Genomic DNA, 16,663 nt, shown 5'->3' with positions numbered 1-16,663 from the left:
GACCTGCACTGTCCAGGCCATGTAGCCAATACCCCAGTATAGGTGCACAGGAGCAGGCATGCTCTGTGGCTCCTTCAAACATGCACCTGTGGGAATCCTGAACACTCCATGTCCAGGCAGGCATTGTGTAAATGAACTGGTTGAGCTGGGGAGGAACATGGCCTCCAGTTCAATCTCTGCACATAATGTCCCCTCTGCTACTCCCACCTGCACACTGTTCCTCCTTTTTCTTGCAGGAGCACCACGTTGCAGAAGTTAGGCAGTTAGTCTCACTCCCCATCCTCAGCCATGACACAGCCTCTCCTTTGGTCTGTCTTCCTACCACGGGCTGCGCTGGTACAGCCAGTCCATGGTCCTGCATGTTCTTCCAGGTGGTGCCTCCTGGCCTGGTGTGGGACGTGGGGAGGGAGCAGGCTGTGTGGCCTGGTACCGTGATTCTTCTCCAGCACTGGAGCCCAGAGCCCAGCACTTCCACCGCTCTGTGGATGCAGCATCTGCTTCAGCGCTGCTGCCATGCGCCTGCAGGAGAAGCAAAGCAAGGGATCAGTGTGGCAGTGGGGTGGACGTGGGGCTGACAGCACTCAGAGCAGGGGAAGCCCAGGGAAGAGGCTGGAGCAGGGGCTGCCGCGGCATCCTGAGGTGCTGCCAGGGGAACAGCACCCACAGCAAGCCCCAAGGGCATCCTTGCGCAGAACTAGTCTCAGCGCCTCCTCCGTTTCCCTGGGTTCATCCTTTGGTGGCATCCATGAGACCAACCCCAGCTCTGGGTCTGATGAGACAGCCCCATCCAGGGTTTCCAGGGGCAGAAGGCAGCAGACTCAGCCACATACCCAAAGCACCCAAACCCGGCAGAGCAGAGCCCACAGGCCCAGGGGCAGGGACAAGGGCAGGCAGCACAGAGCTGGACAAGCACCCACCAGCCGGGATCTCCCCATGGATGTTTGCAGCCCAGCAATGAGATGTGATCCTGGCAGCTAAGATAATAATGAGGGACTCATTAATAACCTGCCTGTCTGTACCCATGCAGATGCTTGGTGGACAGTCACCCCACAGCCTTGGCCCCTTGGACAGTGCTCCCAAGCCCTGGCGCCCACCACAACTGGGCTCATCTCCCCTCCTTCCCTGTGCCCTGCAGCGCCGACTCGGCCCCATTCATCTCCTGCTGTCAGCAGCACTGGCAGTTCCTGTCTCTTGCCGTCGGGCAGGTATCGAGCGCAGCAATGAGGAGGTGTGAGAGGTGGTGTGGGCGCGCTGACAGCAGGAAGATGGATGGAGGGGGCCTGAGCCCTGGGGCTGAGCACAGCCAGAGCTGATGCTGGGCAGGACTGGCACCATATGGGTGGGTGGGCTTGGGGGGTCCCCGACACAGAAAACTGGAGGCAAGGTGTCACTCCTCCCTGCAGAGGAGCAGGGGAGAGATGAGACTGCTGTTTGGGATTCAGCTAGGGTGGGCTGGCAGGGAGGACTGCCTGCACCTCCCCAGAGCCACAGAGGCATTATGTGAACTAACAAAACATTGCAGAGACCTCAAAACACTGCCGTGCTTTTTAATAATGGGTGCTGATGGCAGGCTGTCGGACGAGCTGCTGAAGGCTGTTGCGTGGACAGCTGCAACGTGCTAAGAGCCAGGATGGTGGCAGGGGGGACAACATCCACCTCCAGCCTCCTGCTGCCTCTCTCAGCATCCCCTAATTCAGGCAGGGGTCTCAGGGAGCGACCCCTCTATAACATCCTGCCACACATAGCCACCAGCTCGTTACAGCTGGCTGGGGGGGCTGGCAGCAGCCGGCAACCAGGCTGGCAGGCAGGTGATTAGCTTCTCCCACAAGCCCATGCCTGCCTTCTCCATCCCCATGCCACGGTGCTCTCTGGCTGGCACAGCACCCCTGCATCTGCATGCACCTGGTCCCCCATGCACCGTGCCTGCACCTGCTCTCACACCCTCAGCAGTCCCCTTCCTCCTGCCCTAGACCTTGGGGGCTGCCTGGCCCCCATGACCTGCCCTAACATGAAAACAGGCAGATGTGGCCTCCCCTGGCCCAGGTTACCGCTATCCCATGATCAAGGATCCCGTGGCTCAGCTGCCAGTGCCAGTGCCAAGCAACGGGCTTGGCCATGTGTGCCTCCTCCGCTGCCAAGAACCTCAGTAGGGCTGGTGCACCACCACCCTTGTCCAGGACTGGGGGCTTGCTGGGCCAAGCTGTCCTCATAGAGGTGGGAGCTGGGCCTGGGCAGACGCAAAGAGCTGGGCCCCTCTAGGGGATGATGAGCTGGTGAGATGTGACTTTGTCATTAGGAAAGGAAGAGGCTGTAGGGCCCAAGGAGCCTGTCTCCTGCTCACAAGGGGAGCTGGGCATCCAGGAGACAAATCCCACTGCCAAGGACAATCTGGGCTTTCTCCAGAATGAGAGGATCAGAGCAGCTCCAATCTCCCCCAGATCAGATGTGTTGTATGAAAGGGCTAAGGAGACAGTCTTGCTTTGCTCCAGAAACAGGCAGACGTGGCCCTCCCTGGCCCAGGATACCCCTGCCCCATGATCAAGAGCACCAGCGGTGATCCCAGCCCAGCCTGGCCCCGTCCCAGGGCCACTGCTCACCTCCCGTCCATCAACAGCTCATCAAGGAGCCAAGGCAACCTGCTCTGGGGAAGGGGGGATGTGCTCCGCATCGCCACAAGGCAGCCAGCCCCCCGAGGACCGGTGCTGCTCTGTCCTGCTCATCTCCACACTGCGCAGCCAGGGCAGGGAGTCTCCACCCCCAAGCAGGAGGATAAAATCCCCAGCACGGATGTGGGGGACTGGAGTCCAGAGCTGGTGCTGCCTTGCGCTGGGAGGGGACTTCGGGTCCCCGCTGAGCAGAGTCAAGGGCCGGAGCTACAGCAGCCTCCCACCCACTTGCTGCACTCATGACAGGTAAAACCCGCCCGCGGCAAAGCTTCTCGGGTCCCGCTGGTGGCCTCCACCATGCCCCAAGCTCCGGGTCCCCCATGCTTCATGTGCTGTATGGGAGCCCAGGGTGCACCTGCGGTGACAGGGTGCATGTGGTGTATTCAGGGACCCAAACGCAGCTGGGCTGCCAAGGGTCAGTGCATTGGTGGTGGCTATCTTGCCATCCTCTGTTCCCGCAGGGATGAGTAGGAGCTGGCACCATGGGGCAGGAATGGTGGCAGCTCACATAGGCAGGGCATTGCAGGTGACCCGTTGCAGCAGCACCGGCGACCTTGTGAGAGAATGTGGGTGCAAGGAGCCGGGGGGGAACACACTACACCTAGGGGTCAGGATGCCTGAGTCCTCTCCCCATCTCAGTGTAGGGAGGATGGGATGGGGTATTTAGTAAATTAGGGTGAGGGGCAGGCTGCATGGGCTCAATTCCCACATCTGGGAAGCAAGCAGGGACATAAGAGCGGGGACCTGCCCTGTTGTGTGTGGCCAGCCCTATGACCATGGGAGTGCTCTAGGGACTGTGAGGGGCCAGGGACCCCAACCTGGCAACAAGAGGCACAGAGTGGTGGGCCCGGGGCGACAGTGAAACACTCCCTCGGTCCTCCACAGCCTTCCTCGCAGCTGGCCTGAGCATGCTGCCAGGAGAGGGGAGTCCCTTCCCTGCCAGCCCCGAGTGGGCAGGCACCGCGGGAAGACCCTGCCTGCTGGGGCCACCCCCAGCGGGCACCAGGCTGGGGGCCGAGGGGCCGGGATCTGGCGCGAAGAACCAGCGTGTGTGCCACGTGGCAGTGCAGCTGGAGATGGGCAGCCTCTGGGAGGAGTTCAACCGCCTGGGCACCGAGATGATCGTCACCAAGGCGGGGAGGTAGGTGCAGGAGTGGAGGTGACAGAGACTCCTGGGTCCTTGGCACCCAGGAGCACCCTCCCCCAACTTCTCCCTCCCCGTAGGAGGATGTTCCCCACCTTCCAGGTAAAGCTCTCTGGGCTGGACCCGCTGGCCGATTACGTCCTGCTCATGGATTTCATCCCACTGGATGACAAGAGATACAGGTGGGGACCAGGGTACCTGGGGCCAGGATGGATGGATGGGTGGTGGTGATGGGCCTGGTGGGGTCCCTGGATACTGTTGATGGCTGAGAGGGGTCCATGCTCACCCACAGCCCTGCTGCGGGCTCCCCGTGGGGCAGGACTGAGCGGCCAGAGCTCACTGCAGGACCCAGCTCCATGTGAGGCGGTCATATCCCTGCCAGTGCTCAGCCACCACCATCCCCACAGATACGCCTTCCACAGCTCTTCCTGGCTGGTGGCAGGACGGGCCGACCCCGTGGCGCCCGGCCGTGTCCACTTCCACCCAGACTCACCTGCCAAGGGGGCCCAGTGGATGCGGCAGATCGTCTCCTTTGACAAGCTCAAGCTCACCAACAACCTCCTGGACGACAACGGCCACGTGAGACCCCATAACCTCAGGTGGTGGGAGGATGCGTGCCAGGGCAGGGGCAGGAGAGGGAGCCCAGCTCCAGAGAGTGGCTCCGTGGTGGGAAGGAAGGGCCAAGGGCAAGATGTGGCAGACAGGTGCCCATCTCGCCTCTCCCCGCTCTGCCCAGATCATCCTCAACTCCATGCACCGGTACCAGCCCCGCTTCCACGTGGTCTTTGTGGACCCCCGGCGGGACAGTGAGCGCTTCGCCCACGAGAACTTCAAGTCCTTCAGCTTCCCTGAAACCCAGTTCATGGCAGTGACAGCCTACCAAAACCACCGGGTGAGACTCACGGAGGGACCCTGGGGCACCCTGGGGCACCTGGCCAGCAGGCTGCCCACGGTGGGGCACCCCTTGACCGCACTCCTCCTCCTCCTCCCTCTGCAGATCACACAGCTGAAGATCGCCAGCAACCCCTTTGCCAAGGGCTTCCGGGACTGCGAGCCCGAGGCCTGGTAACTGTCCCCTGCCAAGCCACCACAATGAGGGGCTCGGTGCCACCTGCTCGCCACCCTGAGTCCACTTATCTCGTGCAGGTCTGGGGTGCCAGCGGGGTCCCTGCTGGGTGCACTGTCACGGACGCGGGGGGCAGCGCTCTCCTCCCAGCCGAAGGAGAAGCAGGAGAAAGGTAGCGGTGCTTGGCATGGGGGGCTCGGGCTGGTCCCCCACAAGCCCCCAGGCTGTGCTGAACCCGCTCCACCTTTCTCTCCCTGCCTCCAGGGGCTCCCAGGACCCGTCGGTGCAGTAGTGGGGACCTGGTGCCAGCCATGCCCCGCGAGCCAGCCCCACTCCACCAGCGGGCTCTCGTCCCGGCGGCAGGGGCCCCCGGCTTCCCGGAGCTGCCTGTGCCCCCCTATCAGCCCCTCGCCTACCACAGCGTGTACGTGGGAGCCAAGCCCCGTGCCGTGCCCTACCCCCTTCCCGCCCTGCGGGCCGCCGGCTTCCACACGCTCAACGTCTACGGGACCGGACCGGCGCCCGCCTTTGGCTACAGCCAGCAGTGAGGCAGTGCCAGGCATCGGCCCCTGTCCTGTCAGGGTCGCACGCCTCCCTCCGGGTCCATGCCCTCCTCTTCCCCCTTGGCGTGGGGGCAGACAGGACGGGCCATGCCCCATGCCGACCCTCATCCTCTGCTGAGCCCTGCCAAAGCGGGTAGAAGAGGCGCAAGTGTGCTGGGGATGGAAACCTCCGGGGCTGGGTGCTCATGCGCCCCCCCCAAACCCTAAGCGCTGGGCTGAGAGCAGTCAGGGAACAGCACTGCTTAGATGGCTTTTATTCACTGCCAGAGGAAAGTCTCCCAGGGCACGGGGAGGCTGCCTGGGCCAGAAGAGCAGAGGAGGGTAAAAGCATCACTGGACGTATCCTGCATCCAGTCCCTTGGTGCCCCCTCCCCGCCCCAGCACACCACCCTGGGGGTGCTGGGGATGCAGCCCTGCCCCATTGCACCTGGGCAGCCAGCACGGACCCCCCCGCACAGGATCCTCGGGCACCCTCCCTGCCACCCCAGGGCAAATGCAGCAGGTAGAATGGGGCAGAAAGGCTAACATCAGCAGGGAACTTGGTTTTCCAGCACTGCTTCCCAATGCTCTGAGCCCCCTGCTTCCATCCCAGGGGCACGGTGAGGTGGGCATCTGGGTGCCAGGGGTAGCGTAGCACCTCTGGCCTCCTCACCACTCTGCCAGGGCCCCGCTCACTTCTTCGCCATCATAAAAGAGAAGGGGGGAAAAAAAAAGATAAACTGCTCCGGGCTGGAATGGAGGGCTCTGGGAAATAGCGGCCAGGCAGGACCAGCGACAGCATCCTTGCAAAAGGCACAAAGGCAGCGCAGCGGGGTGGCATGGCACGGCACGGCACGGCACGGCAGCCCTACTCCCAGACGTCGGGTGTGAAGGCGAAGGGGCACAGCTTGTACCCAGCACCCACATAGAACTTGTTCTGAAACTCCACCCTGCCGAGGAGAGGGGACAGTCAGAGCCGGTGGGGGGAACACCACTGTGCCTGTCCCCCCTCCCAGTGCCTCCAGCGGGGGCTCACCAGTGCAGTCGCAGGGCATGCAGGAAGGCTGAGAGCCCCTCCATCACCAGCAGGATGGCCACGGTGAGCACAGCAAAGAAGGCGAAGACGGGCACCAGCACGACGCCCCCGACATAGTTCAGCCGCACAAACCCATTGTGCATCACCATGGTCCAGAGGACCTCCGACAGCTCTGTGGGATGGGCACCGGTCCAGGTGAGGCTCTCCCCAGCCCCGGGGCACTGGGCAAGGAGCCCCAGAGCGCGCAGAGGGGAGCCCGCAGGGTATGGGGGGACTCACGCGCATGCGCCAGGCTGAGGGCCCAGAGTCGCAGGTAGGACGCAGTGTTGGAGATGCAGCCCAGGCAGTACTCAATGGTGTGGATCGCCTGGTGCATGAAGACCTCGGAGAACTCGAAGTGCTGCAGAGGCAGAGGGGACGTGGGATGTCAGGGGGGCATGGCTCTTCCGGCTCTGTCACCCACCCTGACTGTGCCAGGCTCAGGCACCTGCCCATTCGCTGGAGCCCTCACCTCGGCATCGTGGACATGCGCCCCACTCTCCACATCCTCCTTGGTGGCGTTGACGGAGTTGCCAGCCTCCTGTCCCTCCAGCAGCGGCTCCTGCTCCCCCCTGGTCACTGGCTGTGCAGGGACAGGACGAAGGTGAGACCCTGCTGCATCCCCTGGCCCCAACCAAGTGCCCCCCTGTCCCCAATCTTACCGCAGGGTGGCCCATCCCCCGCGAGCGCTGTCGGCAGTACAAGTAGAGGGGCGTTCCCAAGAACAGGACAGGCACCGCTGCCAGAGCCAGCACCACCAGTACAGTCTGCACGGGCACCTGTGGGAATAGGGGAGAGCAGGTCCTGAATGGTGCCCCCCAGTTTCCCAAGTCTTGCACCCAGCATGAGACACCAGCCCAAGGTCCCCTCAAGTGACCCCAGCAGCCCTGTGCCTCCAGTCTGGGCTCAGAGCACCCAATGTCCCGCCTGAGCCAGGCAGCTTCGCCAGGCTGAGCCAAGAACGGTGGGAGATGCACTGATCGTGATGCAGGCTGGCTGTCCAGCGGGGCCACGCTTGCGGAGGGCACCACGCAGAGGGGTGGGCTGCGGAGAAGCTCCTCTCCCCAGCACTGCGTCCAAGGCTCATGCACCCCATCCCAAGCACGGGACACCCATCCCCACTGCTCCAGGCCCCCCAGGGCTCCTCACTGCTCCCAGCATGCCCAGCATCCCTGGCTTGGCAGGGCTCCTGCGTGGGGGCAGGACTATACTAGGCAGAGCGGAGAAGGCAGCACACTGAGGCCAGCCAGAGGATCAAGCTAGAGAGGAGAGCTGGGCCCAGGGACCCCCACAGCTGCCCCATGGCCGGAGGCGCTACCTGCCCCTCGTAGAGCGGGAGGTTTTTGTCATTGGACGTGAAGAGGAACATGTTGATGAAGTGGATGAGGATGCTGGGGGCCACCGTGGAGTTGACGGCACTGAACTTGATCCACTTGTAAAAGATGAGGAAGACAAGGTAGCCAAAAAGGGCCAGCAGGAAGACCATCTCGGGCAGGAACTCCAGCACCAGCCGGTGTCGCTGCTGGAAGTGCCTGGGCAGAGAGAGGTACCAGCGGGGCTCAGCCTGGCATGGTGCAGCCCCCGTCCCCATGTGGGCCAGGTGCCCCCCATGGGGGTATCACAAGGTGCCTGCACAGGGCCTGCACCTCGAACTGATGTAGGACACAGGACTCCTCTTGCCTGCCCCAGCCCGGTGCCACGGCCACCGTCAACCCTGCAGGGATTGCCCTGCCCTGAGCAAGCCAAGCTCTGGCCCTTTAGCAGGACTCAGCGGTGGGCGGGGATGGCCGGAGCTTGCAGGCACCACAAGGGGAGACTCACACGTGGTTGAAGACCCCCAGGAAGACACCAAAGCCCATGTGCACGATGCCCAGCACCACGGACATCTTCATCTTGAAGGAGTTGAGGAAGTTGAGGTGATTGGTGGCCAAACTCCAGATCTGCCCAGGACAAAGCAGAGCAAGTGGGTGAGAAGCTCAGCTACCCTGCCGAGGGTCCCATCCCATCCCCCTATAGCCCCCACTCACTGGGTCAATTCCAAAAGGATAGGGCCCTTGGAAGACGCCTGTGACGTTGGGGTCCAGGGTGAGGGACGGGTGAGTGGCGAGGTAGTCAGAACTGTGGGGAGAGTGAGGGGGCATCAGTGCAGGTGGAGGGCTGGTGCCAGAGGCCGCAGGGGGCCAGGGGTCTCACCTCCAGGAGGAGTGGTTGGCCATGGTGGCCACGCTCCAGGCCGAGGGGAATATGACGGTGGCTTTGCTGAAGCACTCATTGTAGATGAAGCCAGTGTAGATGGAGAAGGCCCCCATGAGCAGGATGAGGTAGCGCCCTTCAAAGAACGTCAGCCAGATCTGGGGGTAGCAAAGATGGCTCCCACATTGTCCCACAACCTGCCCCATACGACTCCCCCCCAGCCCTGCCCCACACATAAGTCCTGTCCCACACCACCAACCCTGCCCCATGCTGTCCCAGCCCCACACCACCAACCCATCTCACCCCACTAACCCTACCACACAACCACCCCATCCCACACCACCCACCCCATCCCATCCAAACCTGCCTCACCCCACCAGCCCCATCTCCCCCCCACCAATTCTGCCACACACCAACCCATCCTGCACCGAAGCTGCTCCACACCACCAACCCCATGCCATGCCACCAACCCCTGCAGGCCCTGTTCACCTCGTTGCTGGCCTGCCGCAAGCTGGGGCTATTCTCGTACAGCACCATCCAGAGGGCAAAGAGGAACATGAGCAGCCCATGACCCACATCCCCGAACATGATGGCGAAGATGAAGGGGAACGTGATGATGGCATAGGGTGCTGTGGGGTACACGGACCACGTCACATGGGATCCTCCTGAAGCCCTCTCACCGCCCAGGCACTGCTCCTGCAAAGCCCCTGGCCCCCTCACTCCTGCTTGGGGCAGGGGTCCTTACCAGGGTTCACCTCCTGGTAGCTGGCCACCCCATAGGCATCCACGATGCTTTGGAAGCCAGCAGTGAACTTGTTGGTGCGGATGAGCGTCGGGGGGCTCTCCGAGGTGGGGATGCGCTGCACAAAGCACTCCACGCTTGAGCCGCTCTTATACTGCAGGGAAGGCACCCAGCATATGACCCACAGTGCCCTTGCTGCCCTTGCACCCAGGCAATATGGGGGCAAGGGGCCAGGGACATGCCAGAGCAGGTCTCATCCTGCTGCAATCCAGGGAGATTTGCAAGCTCTGCACAGGGCATGTGCCATGGCACAGGGGTTGGGCCAGGAGGACTTGAGCTTGGGGGGGGGGGGGCAGTACAGTCACACAGGACACCAGAGGGGTGTCCTAATCCCTGGCAGAGGGGGCACATATCACCCTAGGCACAAGAAGTGGGGTTCACATCCCACCGTGGGCACAAGATGTGGGGGGTACATCCCTCCCTGAGCATGGGGTGCACCTAGCAAACCCTGGCATGGAGGGCATGGGGCACTTATTGATCCCTGGCACAGAGGGCACAGGGGCACCTACTGCTCCCCACATGAAGGGTACGGGGACACCTACCGATCCCTGGCGCAGGGCGTCCTGCACCTGTGTGAGGTCACGCACGGGGCACCAGACCTCAGCGATGAGGCACTTCTCGGTGACATCGAAGCTGCACTGGTTGAGGACGAGGTAGACCGCCTTCATCTTCTGCACCCGCACCCGCCACGTGGGCAGCACCAGCATCACCTTGTCCAGCACCTGCGCCAAGTACTGCTCTGTCTCCTCCAACACCTGTGGGCACCCGGGTCAGTGGGTCAGGGACAAGAGGGTCTAGGTGCTCATCCCCCCCAGCTTGCCGCATGTCCCCCTTCATCCCTGCGGTGTCCAGCTCACCACACTGAGGTCCTGGATCTGGCTGAGCAGCCCCGTCAGGGTGTCCGTGCGGCTAGTCTCGCTCTCAGGGTAGGGGTACACATGGCAGTGAAAGCTGGGACAGACACATGCACGTTGGGGGATGCAAAACACTCCCTGGGGAAGCCCAACCCATCCCTGCACGGGGATGCGCTCTGCCTGCAGGGAGGCGTTTGCCAGGATGTCCATCCCCGCATCCCACAAGCCTCCTGGACCACAGAGACCGGCTGGGGGCTCAAGGCAGCGCCTCCCTTGCAATGTCCTGGGAAAAGCAGTCGGACGGCGGCACCGAAGCAGGCAGGCAGACATAAAGGAAGGGGTTCAGGCCCAGGCGGCACCGGGGAGGGATGGGAGACAGGAGCGGGTCTCGCTAAATAAACCTTTCCACAGCAAAACCGCGTGGCATTGGGGAGTGGGTGCACACGTGCCAGACGCTCTGGGGACACGGCGCAGGGCACGGGGTAGGGGCCCAGGCGGGGGGCGATGGAGCCGCTCACTCACCAGTCGGAGATCTTGCGGATCTTCTGCCCTATCTGCTCGCCCCAGAAGGAGATGAGGAAGATGACCCAGGTGATGCTCTCGCCCTAGGGGCAGCGCAGGCCGCGTCAGCCCCGGACAGCCCCAGCACCCCCTCCCCTGCCAGCCCCCCGCCTCAGCGCCTCCGCGCTCACCGTGGCTGGGTCTTCCATGGGCTCAGGCATCTCCACGAAGTTGGCGACGAGGTAGCCACGGCAGGCGCGCCACAGCAGCCGCTCGAAGGCACTCACCCGCCACGGGTGAACGACGCCCGCCACAAAGCTGCAAGGGCGCAGGCAGAGCGGTGAAGGGCGGGCACGGCCCCCAGCCCTACGGCCATGCCCCCCGCCCCACGACCCCTCTCCACGCCCCCCCCACAGCCCCACAGCCCCTCTCCTTGCACGCCAGCCCCCATTTACTTGATTTTGCGGTCAAGGTGCTGGCTCACAGAGGGGTCAAGGATGGGCTCACGCTCCGAGTGGGCCCGGGGCCGAGGTGGGGAGCCCAGTGATGCCTGCTGTGCCGGGGAGCAAAGAGATGAGCAGAGCGGAGGGGAGCACCAGCACAGCCCCCGAGGGAGCGCTGGGCCCCCGTGGCCCCGTGTCCACGGCACCCTGGACCCACCGGGAGGCTGGTGAAGCGCTGGCCCTCGCGTAGGACGTGCAGGTACTCGCGCAGCTCCCGGAGGCGCCCGTGCAGCGATTCCCGGTTGCGGCTGACTTCGCGCAGCTCCTGTGCCAGCTGCTCTGACTGCTCCTGGATGTGCAGGGCGTCACGGGCCAGCGGGGCCGCCGGGTTGTCAGGACACGGCCCCAGCACCCGCCCGGCCTTGCGCAGCTCCTGGTGCAGGAAGGCTGCAGAAGAACGGTCAGAAAAGGGCACGGGCGGGTGGCGAGGGCGCCGCGGGGCTGCCCCGTCCCCGGGAGACCCCAGCACCCTTCCCCAAACGGCCCCTTTCTCCATGCTACCCCCCAGCCCAGCGCCTCCCCAGGGCTCCCCAGCGCTCACTGAACGTCTTCTCCATCTCCTCGCAGCGCCGCACTTCGCCCACGAACCGCCGCTGGAAAGCGGTCACGTTGGGGTTCAGCTGGGGAAGGAGGAGACCAGGGTCAACGTCAGCCCCCAGCAAGGGCCCCGGGGGACCAGCAACACGCCGTGGGGCCAATCAGCCTCGCCGCATCCCCCCGACCCGTGGCGTACCCCCATCCCGCCCACGCCAAATCCCCCCGCTGAGCCCCGCTCCGGGGGCCACCCCAGCCCCTACGTACATCTCTGAACTCGAGCAACCCCCGCTCGCCCAGCTCGCTGACGCAGGTGTAGGCTGAGGCCGACTGCAGGAAGAGCTGGGCCAGGCAGACCTCCTCGCTGCGGAAAAGGGAGCCCATGGCGCTGCAGGCACCGCTGCGGAGCGGGAGCGCGTGGGCACCAGGGCACCTGCCTAGGGGGAGAGAGAAGCGCTCAGCTCAGCCGTGGGGCGTCAAGGCCAGGCCGTGGGGCCCGCAGGACGGGGAGCACAGCAGCACGTCCAGTGGCCTGGCTGGGTTTGGGGGGGGGGAGTCTCGCCACCGTCGGGGCGGCACCGGTGGCCAGGCCACCCCCAGACCGGCACCCGTTGGGCAAGCCGAGGTGGCGGTGGCGGCAGCAGGGGCCGAGGAAGTGACTCGCTCGGGTCACACGCAGCTTTTTCCCAGCGCGGAAGGTTGCAAAATACTTTCCAGCCACCCCCCCTCCCCGCCCCCCCCAGCCCCAGCTCAGCTGCCTCTGAGTCAGGATGCCCGGCAGCGGGGAGCCCACCCTCCGCTTTGGGGAACCGGCGCGGCTCGCGCACCCGCCGGGGATGCTCGGGCGCTGCCGGCCCCGCCGCACCGACACCGGCAGCGGCAGCGGCAGCAGCACGGCGCTGCCTGCGCCTATCCTGGGTGCGCACCGCCGGGGCCGGGGCCGGGGCCGGGCTCCGCACTTCCTCTTCCCCAGGAAGGGCCCGGCCGCGGAGGGAGGGACCGAGCCGCCCGGCAGCGGAGCGCCGAGCGGGGGGGGGGGGGGGCACCAGCACCGCCGGGGCACAGCGCGCCACCACACCCCCCACCCCCACCCGCCGCAACCGGGACCCCGGGCCGAGATCCACACCCCTCTCCCCACCTCCATCCACACAGCCCCAGCTCTCCTCCCTCCCGGGCAGGGCTCCCCCCCGTGGCCCCCAAGCCGGTTGCAAGCTTGCACCGGGGCCCCTTTGCCCACCCTGCCGTGCTCCTCCTCGGTCTGCACCCACCCACCCCGTCCCCACGCCCTCCTGCAGCGTTCCCCTCCGCTGATGCTCTCCCCGTTCCCAGGCCCTCCCGCCTGGGAGAGGGAAGGACAGGACGCCGGTGCCCAGGAACCGCCGTGCCCTTCCCCAAGACGCAACTGCAAACCTGGCGCTGGCGGGTGCTCAAGGGCCATCCAGGGCTCCCCCCAGCTGTACCTGCGCAGGGGTTCAGTCCCCGCTCCTATCCCCCCCCCCCACCCAAAAGCTGCAAACAAACAGACGCAGGGAAAAGCACAAGGTCTGGGTTAGGAAGGGGCCAGTGCCCCCAGCACGGACGGCTGCGGCGGCACCTCTAGGCCCTTTATTAGGGGAGCAGGGAGGACACGGCACGGCCAGGCTGCGCAGGGTCCAGAGGTCACCGGTACAGGTAATCAGCCTGGATGTTGGCCGCAATCTCAGCCTCCCACTTGTCACCATTGTTGAGCAGCTTCTCCTTGTTGTAGAGGAGCTCCTCGTGTGTCTCCGTTGAGAACTCAAAGTTGGGGCCCTGCCAGAAGCGGGATAGGAGAAGCTCTTCCTCAGGCCCAGCCTGACCTCCCCTGGCAGGAAGGGCTGGCTTGGCCCTTCCCTCCCGGTCCCCCTTCCCGCTCCAGCCCCTGGTCTTGTAGAGCCCGGCCATCGTGCAGCTCTGCTGCCTGTTCCCGCTTTTGATGCAAAGGTCTGCGGAGGTGGCAAGCTGGGCTCCCCACTCACCTCCACGATGGCATCCACAGGGCAGGCCTCCTGGCAGAACCCGCAGTAAATGCACTTGGTCATGTCGATGTCGTAGCGGGTGGTTCGGCGGCTGCCATCCGCTCTCGCCTCTGCCTCAATGGTGATCGCCTGGCACGGAGGGGAAGGGACGCAGTCAGCTCCTGCTCCAGCCCAGGGAGGAGCAGCACTCTCAGGAACACCACTGAGCCAGCCTTGAGAAGGGGGAACCAGCCTGGCCAAGAAGCCAGCTCTCCGCAGCCCAGCAGAGCCCTCAGACCCGGAGGGAGGAGAGCAAGGAGCCAACGCAGGCTGGGTGCCCTGGGGAGAGGAGGAGGGGGACTCCCCACGGACGCTCACCTGGGCCGGACAGACAGCCTCACAGAGTTTGCAGGCAATGCACCTCTCCTCCCCAGATGGGTAGCGGCGCAGCGCGTGCTCCCCGCGGAAGCGAGGGCTCAGCGGGCCCTTCTCAAAAGGGTAGTTGATAGTGGCCGGTTCCCGGAAGAGGTAGCTCAGAGTCATGGCCAGGCCTGGAGAGGGATGGAGAAAGGAGCTTACTGCCTGCTCAACGGGGACAAAGGACTGGGCTCCCCACAAGATGCCACAAAGGTGGTCAAGAGGCTGGAGCATGGGACATAGGTGGAGAGGCCGGGAGAGCTGGGTTTGTTCAGTCTGCGGAAGAGCAGGTATTGATGTTTGCAAGCTTCCTAATGGATAGTTACAGAAAAGCCTGGTTCCACCTTCTCTCAGAGCTGCCCAGTGACAGGATGAAGGGCAACATGCACAAGTTGCAACAAGGGAAGTTCCCATTAGGTATCAGGAGAAACACTTCCCCATGAGGGCAGTCACATGCTGCAGCAAGGACCAGAGAGGAGGAATCTCCATCCTTGGAGATACTCAGACTTGACTGGACACCTCATCTAACGAGACCTGCTATGAACAACAGGTCAGACTGGAGATTCCCAAAGGTCCCTTTCTGCCTCAGTTACATCCTGTGCTGGACAGGAACATGGGGTGTAACATTACCATAGGGGTCTTCTACACCAGCTGGTGTGGAACTGCACTGCCACCACCCACCGCAGGATGTGGGGCTCACCTCGGAAGAGCTCTGTCCATAGCAAGGTCTGGGCAGCCCGATCAGTGATAGATTTCATGTCCATGGCTGGGTCCTGGACATTCACATACTCTGCAGGGAGAGAGATACTGTCCCTGCTCTGCGTGGAGTGTGGTGGGAAGGAGATGCACAGAGGCAGCCCCTGCAACAATGCCAAAAAGGGACCACTGGCACAGCCCGAGGGAGCAGGTCACGCCAGGCTCCGGTACTCACTGTAGGACTCCCTGGGGGCAGTGGTGCTGAGCGGGCGCAGGTAGCACAGGCTGGCCAGCGTGCCTAGGGGAACGGGGAGGAGTCAGAGACAACTCAAGGTGGGGCGGGGGGAGTGGGGAAAGCTGGTGCCCAGCAGGGCCCTCTCCTCACCTGTGCGGGCAGCCCGGTACAGCAAGCACAGCGCCGCCATGTCCAGTCCTGCAGCAGGGACAACGGCCTGTCCCGTCACTCACTGCCAGCCCTGCCCCAGGCAGGCACCCAGCTGGCACCACAGGGCTGGCACCCACTGAGGTCCAGGTGCCAGCTGGGACAGAGCCAGCCACAGAGGCCCCGGACCGGCATGGGATCCAGGCGTCCTGGATTCCCCACTTCCCATAAGGGACCAAGGTATCCTGGCACCCACCCACCCACCAGAAGAAACCCAGATTTCCTGAGCTCCCCTCTCCCACAAGGGACCCAGGCATCCTGAACCCCCACTTCTCATGAGGGACACAGGCATCCTGCTCCCTCCCACCTCCCACAAGGGACCCAGGTGTCCTGTGCCCTCCCCCTCCCACAAGGGATCCAGGCATCCTGACCCCCCACTTCCCATGAGGGACACAGGCATGTTGACGTCCCCCCACCTCCCACAAGGGACCCAGGTGTCCTGACCCCCCACTTCCCATGAGGGACACAGGCATCCTGACACCCCCCACCTCCCACAAGGGGTCCAGGCATCCTGACCCCCCACTTCCCATGAGGGACACAGGCATCCTGATGCCCCCCCACCTCCCACAAGGGACCCAGGTGTCCTGAGCCCCCACTTCCCATGAGGGACACAGGCATCCTGACACCCCCCCACCTCCCACAAGGGACCCAGGCATCCTGAATCCCTGCTTCCCACGAGGGACACAGGTGTCCTGCCCCCCCCCACCTCCCACAAGGGATCCAGGCATCCTGACCCCCCACTTCCCATGAGGGACACAGGTGTCCTGCCCCCCCCACCTCCCACAAGGGATCCAGGCATGATGCCCCCTCCCCCCCCCACAAGGGACCCAGGCGTCCTGCCCTCCCCCCACACCCCTTAAGGCACCCAGGCGCCCTAACACCCCCTCCGAGGGCCCAAGTGTCTCGACTACCCGCTGCCCAAGGGACCCAGGCGTCCCGATCCCCCCGCCCCAGTCCCCCAGGCCGCAAGTGTCCTCACCGCCCTCCTCCCCCCGCCGAGGGATCCAGCCGTCCGGGCCCCCCCTTACCTCCCCCCAAGGACCCAGGCGTCCTGACCCCCTGGCCCGCCCCCAAGACGAAGCGCGCAGACGCGCCCGCCAGCGGCGCCTGCGCAGAGGGGCAGCAGCGGTCACGGGACCGGGAGGGGCGGGGCGTGCCGGGGACACGGGCCCCGGCTCGGAGCGGGGGGCGGGCCAGCCAGCGCTCAGCTCGCCTCTCATTGGCTGCGCTGCGTGAGAGCGGGGACGGCGGC

At 64.5% G+C, this 16,663-nt stretch overlaps 3 protein-coding genes across 6 annotated transcripts; 1 reads left to right on the top strand and 2 right to left on the bottom strand.

Moving 5' to 3' along the window:
- Positions 1-3,574: 3,574 nt before the first annotated feature.
- Positions 3,575-5,424, top strand: TBX10 (T-box transcription factor 10). Its single transcript, XM_067295286.1, has 7 exons — positions 3,575-3,807; positions 3,891-3,992; positions 4,218-4,389; positions 4,547-4,702; positions 4,808-4,875; positions 4,957-5,048; positions 5,141-5,424. The coding sequence occupies exons 1-7, from the start codon at positions 3,575-3,577 to the stop codon at positions 5,422-5,424; spliced, it is 1,107 nt and encodes a 368-aa protein (XP_067151387.1).
- A 260-nt stretch (positions 5,425-5,684) lies between these two features.
- On the bottom strand, positions 5,685-12,803 carry TCIRG1 (T cell immune regulator 1, ATPase H+ transporting V0 subunit a3). Of its 2 annotated transcripts, none has more exons than XM_067295871.1 (20): positions 12,708-12,803; positions 12,148-12,317; positions 11,888-11,966; positions 11,504-11,733; positions 11,299-11,396; positions 11,035-11,161; positions 10,865-10,947; positions 10,346-10,439; positions 10,031-10,243; positions 9,432-9,582; positions 9,176-9,315; positions 8,687-8,844; positions 8,521-8,611; positions 8,315-8,433; positions 7,812-8,025; positions 7,156-7,272; positions 6,966-7,076; positions 6,734-6,854; positions 6,455-6,626; positions 5,685-6,368 (listed from the first exon to the last, which is right to left on the bottom strand). In XM_067295871.1, the coding sequence occupies exons 2-20, from the start codon at positions 12,262-12,264 to the stop codon at positions 6,287-6,289; spliced, it is 2,517 nt and encodes an 838-aa protein (XP_067151972.1). In that variant the 5' UTR covers positions 12,265-12,317; positions 12,708-12,803; the 3' UTR covers positions 5,685-6,286. The 2 variants fall into 2 exon arrangements, with proteins under 2 accessions (XP_067151972.1, XP_067151973.1); XM_067295872.1 differs by having other exon boundaries at positions 11,299-11,393.
- Positions 12,804-13,423: 620 nt separating this feature from the next.
- On the bottom strand, positions 13,424-16,490 carry NDUFS8 (NADH:ubiquinone oxidoreductase core subunit S8). 3 transcript variants are annotated; one of them, XM_067295478.1, is made up of 7 exons: positions 16,440-16,490; positions 15,355-15,402; positions 15,205-15,267; positions 14,974-15,063; positions 14,235-14,407; positions 13,878-14,006; positions 13,424-13,671 (listed from the first exon to the last, which is right to left on the bottom strand). In XM_067295478.1, the coding sequence occupies exons 2-7, from the start codon at positions 15,392-15,394 to the stop codon at positions 13,540-13,542; spliced, it is 627 nt and encodes a 208-aa protein (XP_067151579.1). In that variant the 5' UTR covers positions 15,395-15,402; positions 16,440-16,490; the 3' UTR covers positions 13,424-13,539. The 3 variants fall into 3 exon arrangements, with proteins under 3 accessions (XP_067151579.1, XP_067151578.1, XP_067151580.1); XM_067295477.1 differs by having other exon boundaries at positions 15,355-15,445; positions 16,440-16,459; XM_067295479.1 differs by lacking the exon at positions 16,440-16,490 and adding an exon at positions 16,391-16,409.
- Between the last annotated feature and the right edge of the window lie 173 nt (positions 16,491-16,663).

Source organism: Apteryx mantelli, chromosome 4 (assembly GCF_036417845.1).
Source record: "Apteryx mantelli isolate bAptMan1 chromosome 4, bAptMan1.hap1, whole genome shotgun sequence".
Lineage (NCBI taxonomy): Eukaryota > Metazoa > Chordata > Aves > Apterygiformes > Apterygidae > Apteryx > Apteryx mantelli.
This window is presented reverse-complemented; position numbering and strand designations above follow the sequence as displayed.

Bases quoted from the DNA above. Each gene is read 5' to 3' on its own strand.
- TCIRG1 (XM_067295871.1), bottom strand. From the start codon at position 12,264: ATGGGCTCCCTTTTCCGCAGCGAGGAGGTCTGCCTGGCCCAGCTCTTC. The intron at 11,734-11,887 runs GTGAGCGCTGGG...GTTCTTCTGCAG, and splicing joins GGAGATGGAGAAGACGTTCA to CCTTCCTGCACCAGGAGCTG. The intron at 10,948-11,034 runs GTGAGCGCGGAG...CGCTGCCCCTAG, and splicing joins CCATGGAAGACCCAGCCACG to GGCGAGAGCATCACCTGGGT.
- NDUFS8 (XM_067295478.1), bottom strand. From the start codon at position 15,394: ATGGCGGCGCTGTGCTTGCTGTACCGGGCTGCCCGCACAG. The intron at 14,007-14,234 runs GTGAGCGTCCGT...CCTCCGTGCCAG, and splicing joins AGGCTGTCTGTCCGGCCCAG to GCGATCACCATTGAGGCAGA. The intron at 13,672-13,877 runs GTGAGTGGGGAG...CGCTTCTGGCAG, and splicing joins CTGTGGATGCCATCGTGGAG to GGCCCCAACTTTGAGTTCTC.
- TBX10 (XM_067295286.1), top strand. From the start codon at position 3,575: ATGCTGCCAGGAGAGGGGAGTCCCTTCCCTGCCAGCCCCGAGTGGGCA. The intron at 4,703-4,807 runs GTGAGACTCACG...CTCCCTCTGCAG, and splicing joins CAGCCTACCAAAACCACCGG to ATCACACAGCTGAAGATCGC. The intron at 5,049-5,140 runs GTAGCGGTGCTT...CCCTGCCTCCAG, and splicing joins GAAGGAGAAGCAGGAGAAAG to GGGCTCCCAGGACCCGTCGG.